The following is a 26729-nucleotide window of genomic DNA, read 5'->3' as shown; positions in this document are numbered from 1 at the left end:
ACATACCCATTACTCGGTATATACCCAAAGGATTACAAATCATTCTATCATAAAGACACATGCATACATATATTTATTGCAGCACTGTTCATAATAGCAAAGACTTGGAACCAACCCAAATGCCCATCAATGATAGACTGAATAAAGAAAATGTAGCACATACACACCATGGAATATTATGAAGCCACCAAAAGGATAAATTCATGTCCTTTGCAGGGTCATGGATGAAGCTGGAAACCATCATTCTCAGCAAACTAACACAAGAACAGAAAACCAAACACTGAATGTTCTCACTCATAAGTGGGAGATGAACAATGAAAACACATGAACACAGGGAAGGGAACGTCAAACACGGGGCTTTGTCAGGGATTGCGGGGCTAGGAGAGGGATAGCATTAGGAGAAATATCTAATGTAGATTACAGGGTGATGGATGCAGCGAACCACCATGGCATATGTATACCTATGTAGCAAACCTGCATGTTCTGCACAGGTACCCCGTACTTAAAGTACTTAAAGTACAATAAAAAAAATGAAAATTGTTGAGCTAGGAGTTCTTTGCAATGTCACAGTGAAGTCCTACCAAGATTAAAGCTAACAAAAAAATAAGAGCCAATAGAGAGCACGACTGAGCCATGACCATTATATGCATGCAACACCTATTTACGCATACATAAAGTGAGACCTACCTACATGTACGAAGTCTCACTCTGTTGCCCAGGCTGGAGTGCAGTGGTGCAATCTTGGCTCACTGCAACCTCCGCCTCCTTGGTTCAAGCAATTCTCCTGCCTCAGCCTCCTGAGTAGCTGGGATTACAGATATGTACCACCATGCCCAGCTAATTTTTGTATTTTTAGTAGAGATGAGTTTTCACCATGTTGGCCAGGGTGGTTCTGACTTCCTCACCTCAGGTGATCCGCCTGCCTTGGCCTCCCAAAGTATGGTATTACAGGTGTGAGCCACTGCACCTGGCTCTTAAAATTTAATACATTTGTATGTGAAGAATAATGACACTGTGATAGGCAGAATGAAAGATATAATCTTTACCATTGAAGAGCTTCTATATGCCACAATGAGTGCCAATAAGAGATGTGAGGTCACAATACTATGGAGATACTTTATTTGTATTGAAGGATTTCCAGAAAGTCTTCAAAGAGTAAGAAACACACCTGGAGGCAGAAATAGGATCTGTAAACTACTTTTATTGAATACTTCTTATACAAAAAAGATAGGATGGGGTAGGTAAAAACTGGAAGAAATTAAATATACAAATTAATTTTATCACTAATTCGAACGACTAGAGAAGTACAAAACTTGTACAAGTAATACTTTATAATGAAATAAGCTATACATATATCTCAATAAAAAATTTTTAAATTGTGCTTACCATCATAGAACTTTCCTAAAATGGGTTAAAATGCCTACATAACATCCATTCTTACACACATATTTTCCATTGAAGATTGCTTAAACAGTACATATTCCCATTGCTGAGCAATCCATGGTCAACAGCTATCTATGAAGTTCCTCAAAAAAACATAGCATTTGCAGTAATACATTTCTCCAGTGAAGCCAACCTTATTTTTAGTTTAGCTTACTACCAAGTTCTCTTGAGAACTGTTTATATGTCTTTTGCTTGGTCATCTTCTTCAAGTTTTCTGATTTCATTTTTTAAACAATTTATAGTTTCACGACTTGCTTTTAATCGTTCCTTAAGCTCTGCAATCTCAAAGCTTGTTTTTTTCTTAGCAGCTTCTAATTTTTCTCTGGTTTTCACTTCAAGTTCTGCAACTAAAGAAAACAAGTATTTTTACTCAAGTATTTTTCTCACATGTTTAAGATATATGACAGGATAGTAAGTATGGCATTTCCTGACAATAATGTTTCCATGACGAAATGTGGATAACTTAAGAATTACAACATTAAACATGGGTGTGGGTTGGGAGAGGGGAAGAATAACTGAATTCCCAAGGGAGGATCTAAGATGTTTCCTACAACTAAAAATGAAATTCTGGTCACCAACTCAAATTTAAAATTTTAAGACATAATGTCCTTTTTTCCATACACGTATTAAGATTGAAATAAGGGGGCACACAAACCCAAGATACACCAACTAGTAAGAGCTGACTGGGTGCAGTGGCTCATGCCCGTAATCTCAGTACTTTGGGAGGCTAAGGCAGGTGAATCACTTAAAGCCAGGAGTTCGAGACCAACCCGGCCAACATGGCAAAACCTCATCTCTACCAAAAATACAAAAGTAGTCAGTGTGGTGACACACACCTATAATCCCAGCTACTCTGGTGGCTGAGGCACAAGAATCACTTGAACTTCGGAGGCAGAGGTTGAGTGAGCTGAGATTGTGCCACTGCACGCCAGCCTGGGTGACAGAGTGAGACTCTGTCTTAAAGGGGAAAGAAAAAAAAAGTGCTAACTACAAGTATTCTTAAATTTATATACAGGTGAAACTTTTATAAACAAAATCACATTATCAAAACAAGCCAATATTGTTTTTTTTTAACTGCTAAAGTCTGAATCCCAGCTCTGCCACTTACTAGCTGTGACACTGTAAGCTATTTCACCTGTGTTTCTTACTTACAAAACAGAAATGATAATGGCAAATCCCTCATAATATTATTTGTCAAGAAGACTTTTTTTTTTTTTGAGACAGGATCTCACTCTGTTACCCAGGCTGGAGTGCAGAGGTATGATCTTGAGTCACTGCAAACTCTGCCTCCTGATTTCAAGTGATCTTCCCACCTCATCCTCCCAAGGAGCTGGGATTACACGTGTGAGCCACCCCGCCCAGCCTGTTGAGAATTAATTTATGTAAAGTACCCAGCCCTATCAACTATTGTTATGAGAACAGAGAAGCATTAAATGATAATCAAAACTATCTATATAACAAAGTACTAAAGAAATGTTACTGTAAAACAGGACACATCTATTTAAATATACCACTTGGATATGTAGCATTATGTTTTACAAAGAAAAATGCTTGCTTGTATCTAACATTTCCATCTTGTAGACATTTTTGGTAACTACTGCTCACTATTAAAGTACACCTATACTTTCACTAAAGAGGGTCACTAATTGGAAGCCAGATGGTTTGGTGGGAAAAAAACCCAACTATGGAATTAGAAAAGAGTTCAAAAAAACTCTTGGTTCATTAGCTGAATGCTGGCATTTATATGCCTCCATCAATCTCTTTGTCTATGTGATACAGTTAAAACTAGGTATTTCTCAGAGGATTTATGAGAATTACATGAATTAATTATAGGTAAAGCATGTAGCACATAAAAAACATGCAATAAATACTAATGAGTTATTTCTTTATTTTGCTCATTGCTGGTGACTTGCTTTTTGTGATTGCCAAAACAATTCATATTTTACCTCGTAATTATTTTCATTCTTTTAAAAATTATTTTTAAGCACAGGTAGTACACACAGGATTACAAATTAAAAGGTTAAAAAGAGTAGACAGTGCAAAAATATGCTCTTCTACTACATCTGTTCCCTAGCCTGCCATGACCCATCAGTGCTTCTTCCCAGAGATAATCACTGTTAGGGTTTTCTGATATAGTCTGTTGACATAAAAGGCATACACTCAAGTGCAGTTTCTGCTTCTTCCCAACACAAGTGGTATCATTCTATACACTTGTTTTGCACTTTGCTGTTTCACTTAATATTATATCTGGAAGCTCATCCTATAACACAGAGCTGTCTCACTCTTTTTAATGACTACAGGGGACCTAATTGAATGGATATACAAAATTCATTTAGTCTGCCCCCTATTGATATACATTCAGAGTATCTCCATTTTTTTCTTTTACAAACAACAGAATGATGTATATTCTGTGCATAATCACTTTAGTATAGTTGTAGAATAAATTCCTGGAGATGCAATTGTTAAAGAAAATATGTACTTGTAATTTTGGAAGAATGTCAAGCAACTCAAGAGGATCTAACAATTTATAATCCCATTAGCATTGTGTCTGTTTATTTCATCAACTTTTTGGTCTTAGTTAACCTGAAAAGTTAAAAACAGTATTTCAGTGTAGTCTTAATTTGCATTCATCTTATTACTATTGGGGCTGACTAATCTTTTTCTATAATGTTTGAGACATTTCTCCCTTTCTACAAATGATCTGTTTTCCCTTTGCTCATTTTTCTATGGGGTTTTTTGGCCTTGCTTATTGATTTGTAGGAGCTATATACAGCTTTATAGAGTAGTCCCCCCTTATCCACAGTTTCATTTTCCATGGTTATAGTTACCCATTGTCAATAGTTTTCTGAAAATAGATGAGTACTTTTATTAAATAATAATAACTTTTATTAGAGTACACAGTTATAATTGTTCTATTTTATTAATTACTGTTGGGAATATTTTATTGTGTCTAATTCATAAACTAAACTTTATCATAGGTATACATGTATAGGAAAAAACAGTATCTAGGGATTGGTACTATCTGCAGTTTCAGGCATCCACTGGAGTTCTTGGAATGTGTCCTCTTCATATAAGGGAGGACTACTGTATGTTAAGAAAGTAGTTATTTGTGACATCAGTACAATATTTTTCCATGGCTTGTCAGTCTTTAGACTTTGTTCCTGGTGCTTTTTACTATGCAGAAATTTGTATTCCTCTGCACCCTCTCTCCCCACATCAATTTAGAAAACACACTGAATGATAAACGCTTTGTTAGATGCTGGTGTACAGAGGTAGGAAACAGGCAAGAAAAAAAATGCACCAACATCATGAGGTAATCTTAGGAAACAGGAATAGACTGGATTCAAATCAAATAGAAAGGGTAAGTTTTATGAAGGAGGGCTTCTTGGTAGTAGTAACATCTAAACTCAATTTTAAACTATGATAACGGAGTTAGGTAAATGAAGTGGACATGCAGGCGCAGGAAGCAGCATAAAAACAAGGAGTCCTGTATTACTGTAAGCGGTAGTTTTAAAACTAGCCAGGGAGACCTGGTTTAACTCAGTTGTCAGAAGGACAGCATCCACTGTAGATGTAACATAGATTCATGTTGCTTGATTCATGATACTTTTATTTTTGACAACTTGTAAGACTGCAAAGGATACAAGATGTGTGGAAGAAGACAGGAGTTAATTAGCCATGAGATCCTGGGGGAAAACATTTTAAAACTTTTAGCTTGTTCCAGTGTTCTTCTTCCTATGTGTTAAATGCTTATACAAAACAAGAAAAGCTTCTGTTTTTAATTCCCAAAGAAGTCTCAATCTCGAGGAAATAAATCCAAAGAATTACTACTTTTATAAAGTCAGTTCAACTTACTGGTTAGGAGACAGACTGTAAGTCTTTTTACAATTTGTTAGAGTGGACAGATTTGGGGTTTAAAATGCAGGTTCTACTGGGTAATTTTAGGCAAGTTATCAAATCTCTCTAGAGTCTTTACCTACAAAATGGTCCTAATCATAGTATCTCCCTCCTAGGGTTGTTTATTCAATAAGTTAAGAAATGAAAAGTACTTGTCAAGTACATAGTAAGCTTTCAGTAAGTGTTCACTACCATTTTTTTTTATATCTTGAAGAAACAACTAAAAGGCTAGATCATTAGTGCTTAAATAAACTACCAATACACTCCATAATAAATATTCTCTACCTAAAAATACTATTAAATTTTTGGAACCTAAGTTCTGAGGACTGCTGGAGATCGAGTTCTGATTCTACTATTAACCCTGGGCAAGTTTCTTAATCTCCTTATACCTCCATTTCCTTTTCCAAATATTACCTAATAAGGTTGTTATAGAACTAAGTGAGTTTATACATGTACAGACCTAGACGAGTACAAACAGTAAGCATTCAATAAATCTGGTATTTTATTATTACTAAATATTGACTATCATATGCCTTTGAATTGGTAAAACTATACATTCCTTTTTTAGACCTTTGATTAATATTCCCAGATAGCTTTCCTAAAATGCTGAATTTATACTCACAAAACAATTCATGAGAATCCAAAGTTTACCACATTCTTAATCAGTACAACTATTAAACATTTCTGGCTGCCATGGTGATTCATGTACTCAGTACTTTGGGAGTCTGAGGTGGGAGAAACCTGCCTCTACAAAAAAAAAAAAAAAAAAAAAAAATTAGCCAGACATAGTGGCACATGCCTGTGGTCCTAGCTATTACTTGGGAGTGAAGGCAGGAGGATCACTTGAGACCACGAGTTTGAGGCTGTAGTGAGCTATGATCATGCCACTGCAACCCAGTCTGAGTGACAGAGCGACACCCTCTCTCTGGGGGGAAAAATATTTTTGCTAATTTGATAGGACAAATATAGTCATTCATTACTATTTGGTTTGCATTTTAAAAATTATTAGCAGGGCCAAATATTCTACCATTTTATTTACTGGTGATCTCTTATTCTGTCTGTCTGTCCATATCTTCTGTCCATTTATCTACTGAGGTTTAACATGTTATTCCATTTATCAATTTTAGCATTAAAAAGATGATGTTAATTCTTTGTCATATTTTCTGTGAACTTTTCTTCTTTGCCCTTTTGAAATGCAGAAATTAAATATATTTAATAAAGTCTGTCCTTCTTTTAATGTGATTTTTCCTAATACTTTAAATTTAGAAAGTCCTCACTAGCTGGAGAGCCAGCAATCTAATTTTTCAAAAAAACAGGCTGATTGATTTTCAAAAAAAAATGTAAATATCTTTAACTAAACTAAAATTTGTTTTGAAGTGATGTTCTAAATTAAGTTTTCCTCCCAAAAGCTTACCAATTATGCCAACCCCATTTACGGAATTAGACTTCTCCTCCTTACTGATTTGGTACTGTTAAGAAAATGAACTAAAGATTACACAAAAAATGTAATTTATTGATAAAAATTTCCCAAGGTTATACAGCTCCATACATAAGCTTTAACACATAAAAACAGATTTACAGGCTTTTAATAAAACACATTACTTACACCTATTTGTTATACATAAATAAATAATAGATTTGTCAAAAACAAAAAAATGTGAGCACTTGAATTTTAGAAGAGAATTTTCACCATGAATGGGCACATTTCATGGTATGAGAGAGAAAGGAGATAAGAGAGAGTGATCAATAATGAAGCACAGTAGTGCTTTTTACCTTTTCAAAGTGATCATACACTTAACTGTCAATGTTCATAACATTTTTGCAGATGTAGAAATTAAAGCATACACATTTTCAGTGATGACCAAGTGGCAAAATTTTAATTAGTACCCAGATCTTTTAGGTTGTAATCAAGTGTTTACCATCCCTCCACCTCTTCTTTATTGGATCACTCCCTTTCAGCCTACAAATATACTAGTTTATTTCCCCCTGAAAACAATACCCTTTTGACCCAGTATGTTGCTTCTGCTACTGCTTCAAAGACTACTGCTCCCCTTTATAGCCAAGCTTCAAGACAGAGTTGTCTACAGTGCCTGTCTCCAATTTATCTCATCTGATGGTCTCTTATCTACTTCAACTCATCTTCCGACCTTACTATTCTCCTTACACTGCTCCTGAAGCTCCATCTTCCTCTATCCAATTACTGGGCCCTCATCTTACTAGACCTAACAGCAGTATTGGACACTCTCTAGTCCCTGACACACCTCTTTCACTTGGCTTTGAAGACATTACATAAACCTAGTTTTTCTCCCTCCTTACTTGCTATTAGTTCTTCATTCCCTTTGTTGAGTGCCCAGGTCTCTTGGTCTTTGAACCTCTATTTCTCCTTCACTTACTCCTTTGATGATACCATTTGGTCTCATAATTTATAATTCTATTAACTTTCAGATTTACGTCTCCAACCTAGACCTCTCGTTGAATGCCAGGGTGCAACACCCCTCTCAACATCTCAACTTATATGTCTTTTTTTTTTTGAGACAGGGTTTCACCATGTTGGTCAGGCTGGTCTCAAACTCCTGACCTTAGGTGGTCCACCCGCCTTGGCCTCCTAAAGTGCTGGGATTACAGGCATGAGCCACCACGCTTGGTAACATATGTCTTACAGGCATTCCACACCCATCATGTCCAAACTTGCATTAAAAAAATTTTTAGAAAGAATCTTGCTTGGCATGCAGTGGCATAACAGCTCACTGCAGCCTTGCCCTCCTGGGCTCTAGTGATCCTCCCACCTCAGCCTCCTGAGTAGGTGGTACCACAGGCATGTGCCACCACCCCAAGATATTAAAAATTTTTTTTTTTGTAGACATGAGGTTTTGTTATGTTGCTCAGGCTAGTCTTGAAGTCTTAGGCTCAGGCAATCCTCCCACATTGGTCCCCCATTAATGTGCTGGGATTATAGGCATGAGCCATCACACCCGGCCAGCCAAAGCTGTAACTCTGAATTGCAGAAACCTGTGCCTCTGAGACTTCAAGTCCATCTATGTAAAAAGCACGGACTCTTTCGGAGTTCTTCAGGCCCAAAACCATGTAAGTCATCCTTTATCCGATACCTCATTATTCAAAGCATCAGCAAATCCTGTACCTATCTTCAAAATAGGCCCAACAGCTGATGCCTTCTCCCAATGCTATCATTCTGGTCCAAGCCACCATTCTACCATATCTGAATTACTGGGATAGCCTCCACACTATTACTTCTCCTTCTATTATATCTGCTTTCCAGAACTAGGGTGATGTTAGTTTGGGGAGGAGGTGGAGCAAGATGGCAGAATAGAAGCCTCCACCAATAGTCCTCCCAACAGGAACACCAAATTTGACAAGTATTTACACAAAAGCACCTTCTTAAGAAGAAAAAATCACGTGAACGATCACAGTACTTGGTTTTATCTTCCTATCATTGAAAGACGTGCTGAAGAGGGCAAAGACAGTAATCAATTGCCAACACCACCCCTCCTTCACCCCAGCAGTGGCTGCACAGTGCAAAGAGAGAATCTGTGCACTTAGGGGAGGGAGAGAATCTGTACACTTAGGGGAGGTAGAGTAACTGAGGGACTCTGCATTAGAACGCAGAGCTCCCAACACTAGGTAGAACTCAGTCAGCGCCCACGTATAGAGTATTTAGACAGCCCTATCCAGAGGGGAATTGCCCATTTCACTGGTCAAAACTTAAGTTTTGGCAAGCCTCAAGCCTCACCCGCTTGGGCTAAGTGCTCTGGGGTCCTAAATAAACTTGAAAGGCTGTCTGAAGAGAAAGTCCCAGGCCTGGCGGCATTCACCACAAGCTGACTGAAGAGCCCTTGGGCCTTAAGAAAACACTGGTGGTACCCTGACAATACTCCTCGTGGACCTGTGGTGGTGGTGGACACAGGGAAAGCATCCTTTGCCTGGAAAAAGGGGAAGGAAGTATGGGAAGGACGTTGTCTTATAGCTTGGGTGCCAGCTCAGCCACAGTAAAACAGAGCACCAGGATTATTCCTAAGGTTCCCAACTCCAGGTCCTGGCTCTTGGACAGCAACTCTGGACCTACCTGCAGCCCGGGGAAACTCAATGCCCTTAAAGGATGGACACAGCCTGGCTGACTTCATCACCTGCTGATTATAGAGCCTTAAGGCCTCACAAAAACATAGGTGGCAGTCAGGTAGTGGTTACAGTGGGCCTTGGCAAGATCCAGTCCTGTGCTGGCTTCAGGTCTGACCCAAGGCAGTCCCGGTGGTGGTGGTCATAGGGGTGCTTGTGTCATCCCTCCTCATGTCCAGGAAGTTCAGCACAAAGAAAAACTCTGTTTGGGAGAAAGTTAGGGACGAGAACAAGAGTCTCTGCCTGCTAGTCCAGAGGATTCTTCTGGATCTTATCCAAGACCACCAAGGTGGTACTCTACAAATCTGCAAGAACCACAGTATTACTGGGTTTATGGTATCCCCTAATGCAGATACAGCTGCAGTGACCAAAAATTTAGATTGCAACACCCAAGTTCCTTCAAATACCTGGAAAGCCTGCCCAAGGACAGGTACAAAAAAGCCTAGACTGCAAAGACTACAACAAATACCTAACTCTGCAATGCCCAGGCACTGATGAATATCAACAAGTATCAAGGCCATCCAGGAAAACATGACCTCACCAAATGAGCTACATAAGGCACCAGTGACCAATCTCTAACAAACAGAGATATGTGACCTTTCAGAAAGAGAACTCAAAATAGCTGTTTTGAGGAAATTCAAAGACATTCAAGATAACACAGAGAAAGGATTTGGGATCCTATCACATAAATTTAATAAATAAATGGAAATAATAAGAATCAAGCAGAAATTCTGGAGTTTAAAACACAACTGACATATGGAAGAATGCATCAGTCACTTAATAGCAGAACTGATCAAGCAGAACAAAGAATTAGTGAGCTTGAAGACCGGCTATTTGCAAATACAGTGAGGAGACAAGAGAAAAAAGAATAAAAAAGAATGAAGCACATATACAAGATCTAGAAAATAACCTAGAAAAGAGCAAATCTAGCCCAGGTGCAATAGCTCACACCTTGGGAGGCCAAGGAGGGAGGATTGCTTGAGCTCAGGAGTTTGAGACCAGCCTGGACAACATGGAAAAACCCCACCTTCACCCCCCTCCCCCCAAAAAAATTAACTGGGTGTGGGGGCATGTGCCTATGGTCTCAGCTACTCAAGAGGCTGAGCTGAGAGGAGTGCTTGAGCCCGGGAGGTGAAGGTTGCAGTGAGCCAAGATCATGCCACTGAACTCCAGCCTGGGCGACAGTCAGACCCTGCCTCAAAATAAAAAGGTGGAGTGGGGGTAGAATCTAAGACTTACTGACATTAAAGAGGAGATAGAGATAGGGGTAGAAAGTTTATTCAAAGTGATAATAATAGAGAACTTCCCAAAGCCAGGGAAAAATATCAATATTCAACTACAAGATTATAGAACACCAAGGAGATTTAACAAGGAGAACAACAAGGAGAAGACTACCTCAAGGCAGTTTATAATCAAACTCGTAAATCTCGAGGATCAACAAAGGATTCTAAAAGCAGCAAGAGAAAAAAGCAAAAACAAATACAAATAACATACAATGGAGCTCTAATAGTTCTGGCAGTGGACTTTTCAGTGGAAACCTTATAGGCCTGTAGAGAGTGGCAAGACATATTTAAAGTGCTGAAGGAAAAAAGACTTTTGTCCTAGAGTAGCATATCTGGCAAAAACAGCCTTCAAACATAGAGAAATATTTCCCCAGACAAAAGCTGAGAGATTTAATTAACACCAGAGCTGTCCAACAAGAAATGCCAAGAGAATTCTTCATTCTGAAAGACAAGCATGTTAATAATATGAAATCATCTGAAGGTACAAAACTCACTGGCAAGCAAACAGAAAAACACAGAATATTATTACATCGCAATTGCAGTTTGTAAACTATGCATGTCTTACGTAGAAATATGAAAAGATGAACTGATCAAAAATAATAACTACAATTTTTCAAGACATAGATAGCAATGAGATATAAATAGAAACAAGAAAAACTTAAAAGTGGGGAGATGAAGTTAAAATTTAAAGTGTTTATTAGTTTTCTTTTTTGCTTCCTTGTTTATGCAATCAGTGCTAAGCTGTCATCAGTTTAAAACAATGGGTTATAAGATACTATTTACGAGCTTCATGGTAAGCTCAAACCTAAAAACATAAAAGAGATACACAAAAAACAAAAAGAAAGGGAGCGGATCTAAGATGGTCAAACAGGAACAGCTCTGGAATGCAGTTCCCAGCGAAAACAACACAGAGGGTGAGTGAGTGATCACCACATTTCCAAACAAGTTATTACTGCCCATAGATCAGGAGATTCCCGGGTTGAAAAGTGCCATGAGTTTCCAGCACAGCTATTTCAGCAGGCGCAGCGGGTCTCTGCACAAAAACTCACACAAATCTGGGCAGCTGTTTCAGCTGGCGCCTGGAACACCTGGGAGACAAAGCTGCCCATTCAACTGAAGAAAAAGGGGGCTAAAACAAGGAGCCAGGTAATCTGGCTCGGGAAGTCCCACCCTCACAAACACCAGCAATCTGAAACGCTCTGGACTGACAGTTTGACAGCAAGTGCAGCTGGACCTGAGATGGTCCAGCTCTGTGGGGGGAAGGTCGTCTGCCATTACCAGGCAGTCCACCACTACAGAGGCAGTCCACCACTACAGAGGCAGTCCACCACTACAGAGGCAGTCTGCCACTAAAGAGGCAGTCTGCCACTACCAAGGCAGTCCGCCATTACTGAGGCAGTCTGCCATTATCGATGCAATGCACCATTACTGAGGCAGTCTGCTATTACCGAGGCAATGCGCCATTACTGAGGCAGTCCGCCATTACAGGGGCAGACTGCCATTACCAAGGGAGTTCTAACTATGTCTCTATAAACAAAACCACAAGGAAGTTCACGCAGCAGCTGGGCAGAGCCCACAGCAACTCAGCAATGCATCTGGTGGCAGACTCTGACTAGGCTACCTCCTAGCTGGACAGGGCATCTCTGAAAAAAGGCAGCAGCACATCAGGAACTTATAAATAAAGTCCACCTTCCCAGGACAGAGCACCTGGGAAAAAAGGCAGTTATGAGTTCCACTGCAGCAGACTTAAAGGCACCTGCCCAGGAGCTCAGAATGGAACAATGGAGCTCACAGCTCAACACTTGAGCAATATAAGGGTCAGACTGTCTTCTCAAGCAGCTCCCTGACCCCTGTATATCCAAAGAGACACCTCATAAAGGAGAGCTCAAGCTGACATCTGGGGGGTATCCTTGGGAAAAAGATAACAGAAGAAACTGGTAGAAACCCTTACTGTTCTGTAGCTGCCACAGGTAATCCCCAGGCAAGCAGCATCTGGAGTGGACCTCCAGCAAGTCCTACAGCAGAGGGGCCTGACTGTTAGAAGGAAAACTAAAAAACAGAAATAACTTCCTCATCAACAAAAGGGATACCCACTCAGAGACCCCATCTGAAAGTCACCAACTACAAAGACCACAGGTAGATAAATCCACAAAGATGGGAAGAAACCAGTGCAAAAAAAAAAAAAGAAAACACCCAAAACCAAAACACCTCTCCTCCTCCAAGGGATCACAACTCCTCACCAGCAACGGAACAAAACTGGATCCAGAATGGGTCTGATGAACTGACAGAAACAGACTTCAGAAGATGGGTAATAACAAACTGCTCTGAGCTAAAAGAACATGTGCTAACCCAATACAAAGAAACTGAAAACCTTGAAAAAAGGTTTGACAAAATGCTAATGAGAATAAACAGCTTAGAGAAGAATATAAATGACTTGATGGAGCTGAAAAACAACACAAGAACTTCACGAAGCATACACAAGTTTCAAAAGCTGAAGCAAACAAGCAGAAGAAAGGATACAGAGATTGAAGAAGAACTCAATGAAATAAAACAAGAAGGCAAGATTAGATATAAAAGAGTGAAAAGAAATGAACAAAACCTCCAAGAAATATGGGATTATGTGAAAAGACCTACTCTACATTTGATAGATGTATCTGAATGTGACGAAGAGAATGAGTCGAAGCTAGAAAACAATCTTCAGGATTTTATCCAGGAGAACTCCCCCAGCCTAGCAAGGCAGGCCAATATTCAAGTCCAGGAAATACAGAGAACACCAAAAAGATATTCATCAAGAAGAGCAACACCAAGGCACATAATCATCAGATTCACCAGAGGAGAAAAGAAGGAGAAAATGCTAAGGGAAGCCAGACAGAAAGGTCAGGTTACCCACAAAGGGAAGCTCATCAGACTCACAGCGGATCTCTCAGCAGACCCTACAAGCAAGAAGAAAGCGGGGGCCAATATTCAACATCCTTAAAGAAAAGAACTTTCAACCTAGAATTTCATATCTAGCCAAACTAAGCTTCATAAGCAAAGGAGAAATAGAATCCTTTATGAACAAGCAATTGCTCAGAGATTTCATTGCCACCAGGCCTGCCTTACAAGAGTTCCTGAAACAGTATTAAACATAGAGAGGAACAACCAGTACCAGCCACTCCAAAAACATACCAAATGGTAAAGAGCATCGACACAATGAAGAAACTGCATCAACTAATGAGCAAAACAACCAGCTAGCATCAAAATGGCAGAATCAAATTGACACATAACAATATTAACCTTAAATGTAAATGGGATAAATGCCCCAAACAAAAGACACAGACTGGGAAATTGGATAAAAAGTCAAAATCCATTGGTGTGCTGTATCAAGGAAACCCATCTCATGTGCAAGGACACACATAGGCTCAAAAGAAAGGGATGGAGGAAGATTTACCAAGCAAATGGAGAGCAAAAAAAAAAAAGCAGAAGCTGCAATCCTAGTCTCTGATAAAATAGACTTTAAACAACAAAGATTAAAAGAGACAAAGAAGTACATTACATAATGGTAAAAGGATCCATGCAACAAGAATAGCTAATAATCCCAAATATATATGCACCCAATACATGACCACCCAGATACATAAAGTAAGTTTTTAAAGACCTACAAAGAGACTTAAGATTCCCACACAGTAATAGTGGGAGACTTTAACACTCCACTGTCAATATTAGACATGTCAATGAGACAGAAAATTAACAAGGATATCCAGGACTTGAACTCAGATCTGGACCAAGCAAACCTAATAGACATTTAAAGAACTCTCCACCTTAAATCCAGAGAATATACATTCTTCTGAGCACCATATCACATCTACTCTGAAATTGACCATGTAATTGGAAGTAAATCACTCCTCAGCAAATGTAAAATAACAGAAATCATAACAAACAGTCTCTCAGACCACAATGCAATCAAATTAGAACTCAGGATTAAGAAATTAACTCAGAACTGCAAAACTTCATGGAAACTAAACAACTGCCTCATGAATGCTGACTGGATAAACAATGAAATGAAGGCAGAAACAAAGCTGTTCTTTGAAACCAATGAGAACAAAGGCATAATGTACCAGAAATATGGAACACATTTAAAGCAGTGTCTAGAGGAAAATTTACAGCAATAAGTGCCCACATGAGAAGCAAGAAAACATCTAAAATCGACACTCTATCATCAAAATTGAAAGAGGTAGATGAGCAAGATAAAAAAATTCAAAAGCTAGAAGACAAGAAATAACTAAGATCAGAGCAGAACTGAAGGAGATAAGACACAAAAGAGCCTTCAAAAAAATCAACAAATCCAGGAGTTGGTTTTTTGAAAAGATTAACAAAATAGACCACTAGCCAGATTAATAAAAATGAAAAGAGAGAATAATCAAATCACTGCAATGAAAAAAGAGAAAGGGGATATCACTGCTTATTCCACAGAAATATAAACTACCATCAGAGATTACTATAAACAACTCTATGCATATAAAACAGTAAACTTGGAAGAAATGGATAAATTCCTGGACACTTGCACCCTCCCAAGCCTAAACCAGGAAGAAGTTGAAACCCTAAATAGAACAATAACAAGGGCTGAAGTTGAGGCAGCAATTAATAGCCTACCAACCAAAAAAAGCACAAGTCCAGATGGGTTCACAGCCAAATTCTACCAGACATACAAAGAGGAGCTGGTACCACTCCTTCTGAAACTATTCCAAACAATACAAAAAGAGGGAATCCTTCCCAAATAATTCTATGAGACCAACATCATCCTGATACCAAAACCCAGCAGAGACTCAACAAAAAAACAAAACTTCAGGCCAATATCCATGATGAACACAGATGCAAAAATCTTCAATAAAATACTGGCAAACCGATTGCAACAGCACATCAAAAAGCTTATTCATCACAATTAAGTAGGCTGCATCCCAGGGATGCATGGCCTGTTCAACATATGCAGGTCCATAAACGTAATTCAGCACATAAACAGAACCAAAGACAAAAACTACATGATTATCTCAACAGATGCAGAGAAGGCCTTCAACAAAATTCAGCAGCCCTTTATGCTAAAAACTCTCCATAAACTAGGTTATCAACAAAACGTATCTCGAAATAATAAGAGCTATGTATGACAAACCCACAGCCAATATCATACTGAATGGGCAATAACTGGAAGCATTCCTTTTGAAATCTGGCACTAGACAAGGATGCCCTCTCTCACCACTCCTATTCAATATAGCATTGGAAGTTCTATCCAAAGCAATCAGGCAAGAAAAAGAAATAAAGGGTATTCGAATAGGAAAGGAGGAAGTCAAATTGTCTCTATTTGCAGATGACATAATTATATATTTAGAAGACCCCACTGTCTTAGCCCAAAGTCTCCTGAAACTGATAAGCAACTTCAGCAAAGTCTTGGGATAAAAAATCAATGTGCAAAAATCACAAGCATTCCTATACACCAATAACAAACTTAAAGAGAGCCAAGTCAAGAATGAACTGCCATTTACAATTGCTACAAAGAGAATAAAATAGCTAGGAATACAACTAAAAAGGGATGCGAAGGACCTCTTCAAGGAAACTACAAACCACTGCTCAAGGAAATAAGGGAGGACACAAACAGATGTAAAAACATTCCATGCTCATGGTTACGAAGAATCAATATCGTGAAAATGGCCATACTGCCCAAAGTAATTTATAGATTCAGTGCTATTCCCATCAAGCTAACTATGACCCTCTTCACAGAACTGGAAAAAACCACCTTAAACTTCATATGGAACCAAAAGAGAGCCTGCATAACCAACACAATTCTAAGCAAAAAGAACAAAGCTGGAGGCATCATGCTATCTGACTTCAAGTATACTACAAGGCTACAGTAATCAATACAGCATGGTACTGTTACCAAAACAGATATATAGACCAATGGAACATAACAGAGGCCTCGGAGGCAATGCCACAAATCTACAACCATCTGATCTTTGACAAACCTGACAAAAACAAGCAATGGGGAAAGAAGTCCCTGTTTAATAAATGGTGTTGGGAAAACTGGCTAGCCATGTACAGAAAGCAGAAACTGGACCCCTTCCTGACACCTTACACTAAAATTAACTCCTGATGGATTAAAGACTTAAACATAAGACCTAACACAATAAAAACCCTAGAAGAAAACCTAGGCAAAACCATTCAGTACATAGGCATAGGCAAGGACTTCATGACTAAAACACCGAAAGCATTGGCAACAAAAGCCAAAATAGACAAATGGGATCTAATTAAACTCCAGATATTCTGCATAGCAAAAGAAACAATCATTAGAGGGCGGGCGCAATGGCTCATGCCCCATAATCCCAGCACTTTGGGAGGCCGAGGTGGGTGGATCATGAGGTCAAGAGATCGAGACCATCCTGGTCAACATAGTGAAACCCCGTCTCTACTAAAAATACAAAAATTAGCTGGGCATGGTGGCACACGCCTGTAGTCCCAGCTACTCGAGAGGCTGAGGCAGGAGAATTGCTTGAACCCAGGAGGTGAAGGTTGCGGTGAGCCAAGATCGTGCCATTGCACTCCAGCCTGGGTAACAAGAGAGAAACTCTGTCTCAAAAAAAACAAAGACAAACAAAAACAAACAAACAAAATAAACAACAAAAAAAGGAAACAATCATTAGACTGAACAGGCAACCAACAGAATAGAAAAAAATTTTTGGGCTGGGCGCAGTGGCTCACGCCTGTAATCCCAGCACTTTGGGAGGGCAAGGCGGGTGGATCATGAGGTCAAGAGATTGAGACCATCCTGGTCAACATGGTGAAACCCCATCTCTACTAAAAATACAAAAAAAATTAGCTGGGCACGGTGGCGCATGCCTGTAATCCCAGCTACTCAGGAGGCTGAGGCAGGAGAATTGCCTGAACCCAGGAGGCGGAGGTTGCGGTGAGCCGAGATCACGCCATTGCACTCTAGCCTGGGTAACAAGAGCGAAACTCCATCTCAAAAAAAAAAATTTTGCAATCTATCCATCTGACAAAGGGCTAATATCTAGAATCTACAAAGAACTAAACAGATTTACAAGGAAAAACAAACATATCCATTCAAAAGTGGGCAAAGGACATGAACAGAGACACTTCGAAAGAAGACGTATATGAGGCCAACAAACATGAAAAAATGCTCATCATCACTGGTCATTAGAGAAATGCAAATCAAAACCACATTGAGATACCATCTCACGCCAGTTAGAATGGCAATCATTAAAAAGTCTGGAGACAACAGATGCTGGAGAGGATGTGGAGAAATAGGAACACTTTTACAGTGTTGGTGGGAGTGTAAATTAGTTCAACCATTGTGGAAGAAAGTGTGACAGTTCCCCAAGGACCAGAAATAGAAATTCCATTTGACACAGCAATCCTATTACTGAGTATATATCCAAAGTATTATAAATCATTCTATTATAAGGACACATGCATATGTATGTTCATTACAGCACTCTTTACAATAGCAAAGACCTGCAACCAACCCAAATGCCCATCAATGATAGACTGGACTAGGAAAATGTGGCACATATACACTATGGAATAGTATGCAGCCATAAAAAATGATTAGTTCGTGTCCTTTGTAGGGACATGGACGAGTCTGGAAACCATCATTTTCAGCAAACTGACACAAGAACAGAAAATCAAACACTGCATGTTCTCACTCATAGGTGGGTGTTGAACAATGTGAACACATGAACACAGAGAAGGGAGCATCACATGCTGTGGTCTGTTGGGGGGGAACAGGGGAGGGACAGTGGTGGGTAGGGATGCTGGGGAGGGATAACATGGGGACAAATGCCAGATATAGGTGATGGGGGGATGGAGGCAGCAAACCACATTGCCATGTAGGTACCTATGCAACAATCCTGTGTATACTGCACATGTACCCCAGAACCTAAAGTGCAATTATAAATATATATATATAATATATGTTATATACATACATAAACTGAGAGTGTGAATTTAAGTCTATGGCCCAGTTTTATTCTAATAGAAAGTGGCAGAACCTAGGTCTGTCAGATTCTGGAAACTGCACACTCCAAGGCTATACAGTACAACACTGCCTATCATGAGTTCAACAGCAAATTCTTCAATTCCTCATTTATAGGAAATGAATGGACCTGATAGTATCCACAATAATTTGCATCTGTTTAAAGTTCCCCTTTACTCTATTTTGCGGTTGATTTTAAGTGGGCTCATCTGTTTACCAAAATAAGCAAAGTGCATCTTGGCTAACTGCCTTCAATTATACACTAAGTTTAATGTGTAAAGAGAAATTTTTTTTTAAACCAGGGAAGAAGTCTATAAATTCAATTAATTTCTAAAAGGAATCTGTCCCATGGGTTACTTAGTTCCTTAGATTCCAACAATTTGAATATTTTACTGTTATCTTTCTGTTACTGATTTGAGTTTGATTCCATTCTTGTTGGACAACACAATCTGCGTGATTTCAATTATTTTAAATTTGTTGAGGCTTACTTTATGTCCCAGGATATGATCTAGCTAGACATTTTTTCCATCGATCTTTGAAAAGAAGGTATGTTCTGCTGTTGTTAAGTAGGGTGTTCTACAAATGTTGATTAGATACTGTTGGTTGATAGTGTTACTTTTTAAAAAATATTCTTTTTGCCTTTTTTTGTCTAGTTCTATCAGTTGGTGTGGGGATATCATCTTCTCTAATTATAATTCTATACTGGTCTATTTATCTCTTTAGTTCTATCAGTTTTGGCCTGTGTATTTTGCAGCTCTGTTGTTCTAGGTACACATTTAGAATTGCTATGTCTTCTTTGTGGATTGATAGTTTTTTTGTTATATAATACCCTTTTGGTCCCTGGTAATTTCCTTTTCTGTAAAGTCTACTTCATCTGATATTAATAAAGCCACTTCTACTCTCAAAAAAAAAAAATCATGTTACCCCCTTTTTTTTCCCTTGAGATGGAATTTCACTCTTGTAAAAAAAAAAAAGAAAAACAATAACAAAAAGAAATTAAAACATACCACCACAGAAAATCACCTTCACTAAAAGAAAACAGGAAGAAAGGAAAGAAGAAAGAGAAGACCATCAAACAATCAGAAAAATAAAATGGCAGAAGTCCTTACTTATCAATACTAACGAATGCAAACATCAATATCAATGAATGCAAATGGACTAAAGTCTCTAATCAGAAGACATAAGAGTGGCTAAATGGATGGAAAAACAACACCCAGTGATGTGCTGCCTCCAAGAAACACAGTTCACCTAAAAAGACACACATAGACTGAAAATAAAGGGATGGAAAAGATATTGCCTGCAATTGAAAATAAAAAGAGTAGCAATACTGACATCAGACAAAACAGATTTCAAAATAAAAACTATAAAAAGAGACAAGGTCATTATATAATGATACAGGAGTTAATTCAGCAAGAGGATATAACAATTGTAAACCATATATACACCTAACAGTGAAGCAGTCAGATACATAAAGCAAATATTGTTAAAGCTTAAGAGAGACCCCAATACAATAATACCTGGAGTCTTCAACATCAACTTTCAGCACTGAGCAGATCAGACAGAAAATCAACAAAAAGTAACCTTGGACTTAATCTGCAGAACAGGCCAAATGGACTTAATAGATATTTACAGAACATTTAATTAAATGGCTGCAGAATACACTTTCTTCTCCTGAGCACATGGATCATCCTCAAGGATAAAGCCCATATGATATTAGGCCACAAAACAAGTCTTAAAACATTAAAGGAAAAAAAAAGTAATGTGAAGTATCTTCTCTGACTGCAATGGAAAAAATTAGAAATCAATCACAAGAGGAATTCTGGAAACTACAAACACATGGAATTTACACAACATGCTTCTGAATGACCAGTAGGTCAATGAAGAGATTAAGAATCGAAAAATTGGGCCAGGTGTGGTGGCTCACGCCAGTAATCCCAGCACTTTCGGAGGCTGAGATGGGAGGATCGCTTGAGGCCAGGAGTTCAAGACCAGCCTCGTAAACATAGCAAGACCCCCCAATTTCTGTTTAAAAAAAAAGAAAGAAAGACAGAAACTCAAAAATTTACTGAAACAGATAACGGAAACACAACATAACAAAACCTATGGGATTCAGGGAAAGCAGTAGTCAGGGGGAAATGTGTAGCTTCAAACATCTATATCAAAGTAGAGGAAAAACTTCAAATAAACAATCTAACAATGCATCATAAAAAAATGAGAAAAGCACCAGAAAACCAAACCCGAAGTTAGTAGAAAAAATAAAGAGCAAAAATAAATTGAAATGAAAAAATATAAGATGAATGAAACAAGAAGTGGTTTTCTGAAAAGATAAACAAAACCAACAAATCTTTAGCCAGATTAAGAAAAAAGAGAGAATACTTAAAAATAAGAGATGAAAAAGGTAACATTAAAATGGATAGTGCAGAAATTCAAAGGATCATTTGTGGCTACTATGAGCAACTATATACCAATAAATTGGAAAATCTAGAATAAATGGCTAAATTCCTAGACACATACAACCTACCAAGATTGAATCATGAAGAAATCGAAAACCCAAACAGACCAACAACAAACAACAATGAAGCTGTAGTAAAAAGTCTCCCAGCAAAGAAAAGCCCAGGACCCAATGGCTTCACTGGTGAATTTTACCAAACATTTAAAGAACTAATACTAACCCTACTCAAACTATTACAAAAAATTGAGAAAAAATACTTCCAAATTCATTCTATGAGGCCAGTATTACCGATACCAAAACCAAAGGCACATCAAAAGAAGAAAACCATAGGCCAATATCCCTGATGAACACTGATGCAAAAATCCACAACAAAACACTAGTAAAAAGAATTTAACAACACCTTAAAAAGATCATCCATCATGACCAAGTGGGATTTATCCCAGGGATACAAGGATTGTACAACACAAGCAAATCAATCAGTATGATACATCATATCAACAGCATGATGGACAAAAACTGTATGATCATTTCAATTGATGCAGAAAAAGTCTCTGATAAAATTCAGCAGAAGTCAAATTCACCTTGTTTGTAGATGATATTATTGTTATTATTTATTTATTTAGAGACAGTCTCTCTGTTGTCAAGGCTGGAGTGCAGTAGCGTAGTCTCAGATCACTGCAAACTACGCCCACCTCCCAGGTTCAAGCAATTCTCCTGCCTCAGCCAAGTAGCTGGAATTATAGGCACATGCCACTATGCTCAGCTAATTTTTGTATTTTTAGTAGAGATGGGGTTTCGCCATGTTGGCCAGACTGGTCTTCAACTCCTAACCTCAGGTGATCTGCCTGCCTTGGCCTCCCAAAGTGCTGGGATTACAGGCGTGAGCCACCACGCCCAGACTGTAGATGATACTGTATTTTGAAAAACCTAAAGATTCCATCAAAAAAACTATTAGACTTGATAAACAAATTCAGTAAGGCTGCAGAATACAAAATCAACATACAAAAAACAGTACCAACTCTATATGCCAACAGTGAACAATCTGAAAAAGAAATCAAGAAAGTAATCCCATTTACCACAGCTACAAATTAAATACCTAGGAATCAACTAAATAAATGAATGAGACGTACAATGAGAACTAGAAAACAATGGCTGGGTGTAGTGGCTCATGCCTGTAATCCCAGCACTTTGGGAGGCTGAGGCAGGTGGATCCTGTGAGGTCAGGAGTTCAAGATCAGCCTGACCAACGTGGTGAAACCCTGTCTCTACTAAAAAATACAAAAATGAGTTGAGCATGGTGGTGGGCACCTATAATCCCAGCTACACAGGAGGTTGAGGCGAAAGAATCGCTTGAACCCAGGAACAGAGGTTGCAGTGAGCCAAGGTCATGCCATTGTACTTCAGCCTGGGTGACAGAACAAGACTCCATCTCAAAAAAAAAAAGAAAAATGAAGAGAACACACAAAAAAGAAAAGATATTCCATGTTTGTGCATTGGAAAATCTATATTGTTAAAATGCCCATACTTCCCAAAGCAATCTACAGATTCAATGCAATCCCTATCAAAATACAAATACATTCTTCACAGAAATAGAAAAAAACAACCTCTAAAATTTATGTGGAGCCACAAAAAACCTAGAATAGCCAAAGTTATCCTCAGCAAAAAGAATAAAACTGGAGGAATCACATTACCTGACTTCAAATTATACTACAGAGCTATAGTAACCACAACAGCCATGGTACTTGCAGAAAGAGACACACAGGCCAATGGAAAAGAATACAAAACCCAGAAACAAATCCACACACCTACAGGGAACGCATTTTTGACAAAGGTGCCAAAATCATACACTTGATTAAAAGATGATCTCTTTAATAAATGTTGTCAGGAAATCTGGATATTAACACGCAAAAGAATGAAAATAGACTCCTTTCTCCCACCATATACAAAAATCAAATTAAAATGCATTAAAGACTTAAATCTAAGATCTCAAATTATGAAACCAATAAAAGAAAACATTGGAGAAATTCTCTAGGACACTGGACCGGACAAAGATTTCCTGTGTAATACCCAGGCAACCAAGGCAAAAATGGACTAATGGGATCATATCAAGTTAAAAAAACTTCTGTACCACAAAGGAAACAATCAGATGAGACAATAAACAGAATGGGAGAAAATATCTGCAAACTACCCATCTGCCAAAGAATTAACAATCAGAGTATATAAAGAGCTTAAACAACTCCTTAAGAATAATCTAATTTAAAAATAAGCAGAAGATCTGAATAGTCATTTATCAAAAGACAAAATACAAATGGCAAACAGGTATATGAAAAAGCACTCAATATCACTGATCATCAGAAAAAATGCAAATTAAAACTACAATGAGACATCATTTCATTCCTGTTAAAATGGTTTTTATTGAAAAGATGGGCATAACAAATGCAGGCAAGAATGTAGAGAAAAGGGAACCCTTATACATTGTTGGTGGGAATGTAAATTAATAAAACCATTATGGTCAGCAGTTTGGAGCTTCCTCAAAAAACTAAAAATAGATTTAAGATATGATCCAGCAATCCCACTGCTAGGTATATATCCAAAAGAAAATAAGTCAGCATATCAAAAACATATCTGCACTTCCAATGTTTATGTTTACTGCAACACTATTCACAATAGCTAAGATTTGAAAGCAACCCAAGTTTCCATCAACAGATGAATGGATAAAGAAAATGTGGTACAAAGATGGCCAATTAGGAGCAGCTCAGGATGGCAGCTCCCAGTGAAAGCATGGAGGGTGAGTGGACGCCACATTTCCAGACGGATTTTTATTGCCCACAGACCAGGAGATTCCCAGACAGAGGAGCCCCACAGGTCGCCAGTGTGAGTAGTTTTGGCCAGCGCGGCTGTTTTCTCCGGTATGGCTGTTTTGCCAGCACCCCAGCACGGCAGTTCTCCGTACAAAATACATGGGTCTGGGCACCATTTTAGCTGGCGACTGGTGCTCCAGGAAGGCAGAGTTGCTCATTCCCCTGATAAAAAGGGACTGAACAGGGAGCCAGGTCAGGAGATTCCTGGGCAAGAAAGCACCATGAATCTCAGTGCCGCTGTTTCAGCTGGCGCAGTGGGTCGCCGCATGGGAAACTGCACAGACCCTGGGGCTTTTTCAACAGGTGACTACAACACCTGGGAGACAGTTTACCGTTCAACTAAAAAAAAAAAAAAGGCTCTGAGTCAGGGAGCCAGGTGATCAGGCTCGGCTGGTCCCACCCCCACAAAAAAACACCAATTGGAAATGCTCTGGATTGAGTTTCACAGCAAACACAGCTGAACCTGGGACAGTCCAGCTCTGTCGGGGAGGGACATCTGCCATTACCGAGGCAGTCCACCACTACAGAGGCAGCCCACCATTGCCGAGGCAGCCTGCCATTACAGAGAGTGTCCGTCAACACAGAGGTAGGCTGCCATTATTGAGGCAGTTAACTACACCTGTATAAACAGGACTGCAGGGAAGTTCACATGGCAGCTGGGTGGAGCCCACAGCAGCTCCACAAAGCCTCTGCAGGCAGACAGTGACTAGGCTGCCTCCTCGCTGGGCAGGGCAGCTCTGAAAAAAAGCAGCAGCACAACAGAAACTCACAAATAAAGCCCTAACTCTCCGGGGCAGAGCACCTGGGGAAAAAAAGGGGGGGTTTATGAGTTCTGCTGCAGCAGACTTAAATGGACCTGCCCAGCAGCTCTGAATGAGCAACGGAGCTCAGAGCTCAGCACTTGAGTTCCTATAAAGGACAGACTGTCTCCTCAAGCAGCTCCCTGACCCCTGTATATCCAAAGAGTCACCACATAAAGAAGAGCTCAGACTAACATCTGGCAGATATCCTTCTGGGACAAAGATAGCAGAAGAAGAAACTAGCAGCAACCCTTACTGTTCTGCAGCCGCTGCAGGTGATCCTCAGGCAAGCAGGGACTGGAGAGGACCTCAGCAGTCCTACAGCAGAGGGGCCAGACTGTTAGAAGGAAAACTAAGAAACAGAAAGAAATAACTTCATCATCAACAAACTGGACATCCACTCAGAGACCCCATCTGAAAGTCACCAACTACAAAGACCACAAGTAGATAAATCCAAAAAGATGGGAAGAAACCAGCGCAAAAAGGATGAAAACCCTGAAGCCAGAACGCCTCTCCTCCTACAAGGGATCACAACTCCTCACCAGTAAGGGAACAAGGCTGGATGGAGAATGACTGTGATGAATTCACAGAATCAGGCTTCAGAAGGTGGGTAATAAGAAACTTCTCAGATATAAAAGAACACGTTCTAACCCAATGCAAAGAAACTAAGAACCTTGAAAAATGATTTGACGAAATACTAATGAGAAGAAACAACTTAGAGAGGAATATAAGTGAATTGATGGAGCTGAAAAACATAACACAAAACTTCACAAAGCATACACAAGTTTCAAAAGCTGAACTGACCAAGCAGAAGAAAGGATATCAGAGGTCAAAGATCATCTCAGTGAAATAAAATGAGAAGGCAAGATTAGAGAAGAAAGGGTAAAAAGGAATGAACAATGTCTCTGAGAAATATGGGACTATGTGAAAAGACCTAATCTACGTTTGATAGGTGTGCCTGAATGTGACGAAGAGAATGAATCCAAGCTGAAAAATACTCTTCAGGATGTTATCCAGGAAAACTTCCCCAACCTAGCAAAGCAGGTCAATATTCAAGTCCAGGAAATACAAAGACCACCACAAAGATATTCCTCAAGAAGAACACCAAGGCACATAATTGTCAGATTCACCAGAGCAGAAATGAAGGAGAAAATACTAAGGGAAGCCAGATAGAAAGGTCAGGTTACCCACAAAGGGAAGCCCATCAGACTCACAGCGGATCTCTCAGCAGACCCTACAAGCAAGAAGAAAGTGGTGGCCAATATTCAACATCCTTAAAGAAAAGAACTTTCAACCTAGAATTTCATATCCAGCCAAACTAAGCTTCATAAGTGAAGGAAAAATAAAATCCTTTGTGAACAAGCAAGTACTCAGAGATTTCAGCACCACCAGGCCTACTTTACAAGAGCTCCTGAAAGAGGCACTACACATAGAAAGGAACAATCAGTACCAGCCACTCCAAAAACATACCAAATGGTAAAGAGCATCAACACAATGAAGAAACTGCATCAACTAATGAGCAAAACAACCAGCTAGCATCAAAATGGCAGGATCAAATTGACACATAACAATATTAACCCTAAAGGTAAATGGGCTAAATGCCCTTATCAAAAGAGACAGACTGGGAAATTGGATAAAAAGCCAAAACCCATCGGTGTACTGTATCCAGGAAACCCATCTCACATGCGAGGATACAAAAAGCCTCAAAATAAAGGGATGGAGGAAGATCTATCAAGCAAATGGAGAGAAAAAAAAAGCAGGAGTTGCAATTCTCGTCTCTGATAAAATAGACTTGAAACCAAGAAAGATCAAAAGCAACAAAGAAGGACATTACATAATGGT

At 39.1% G+C, this 26729-nt stretch overlaps 1 protein-coding gene across 1 annotated transcript in view; it reads right to left on the bottom strand.

Moving 5' to 3' along the window:
* Window positions 1-1181: 1181 nt before the first annotated feature.
* Window positions 1182-26729, bottom strand: part of YEATS4 (YEATS domain containing 4) — a 47822-nt gene continuing 22274 nt past the window's right edge. The window contains exon 7 of the mRNA XM_002752747.6: window positions 1182-1790. Coding sequence (XP_002752793.1) covers window positions 1621-1790 — 170 coding nt within the window. The 3' untranslated portion in view covers window positions 1182-1620. The remainder of the gene's footprint in view (window positions 1791-26729) is intronic.

Source organism: Callithrix jacchus, chromosome 9 (assembly GCF_049354715.1).
Source record: "Callithrix jacchus isolate 240 chromosome 9, calJac240_pri, whole genome shotgun sequence".
Taxonomy (NCBI): domain Eukaryota; kingdom Metazoa; phylum Chordata; class Mammalia; order Primates; family Cebidae; genus Callithrix; species Callithrix jacchus.
This window is presented reverse-complemented; position numbering and strand designations above follow the sequence as displayed.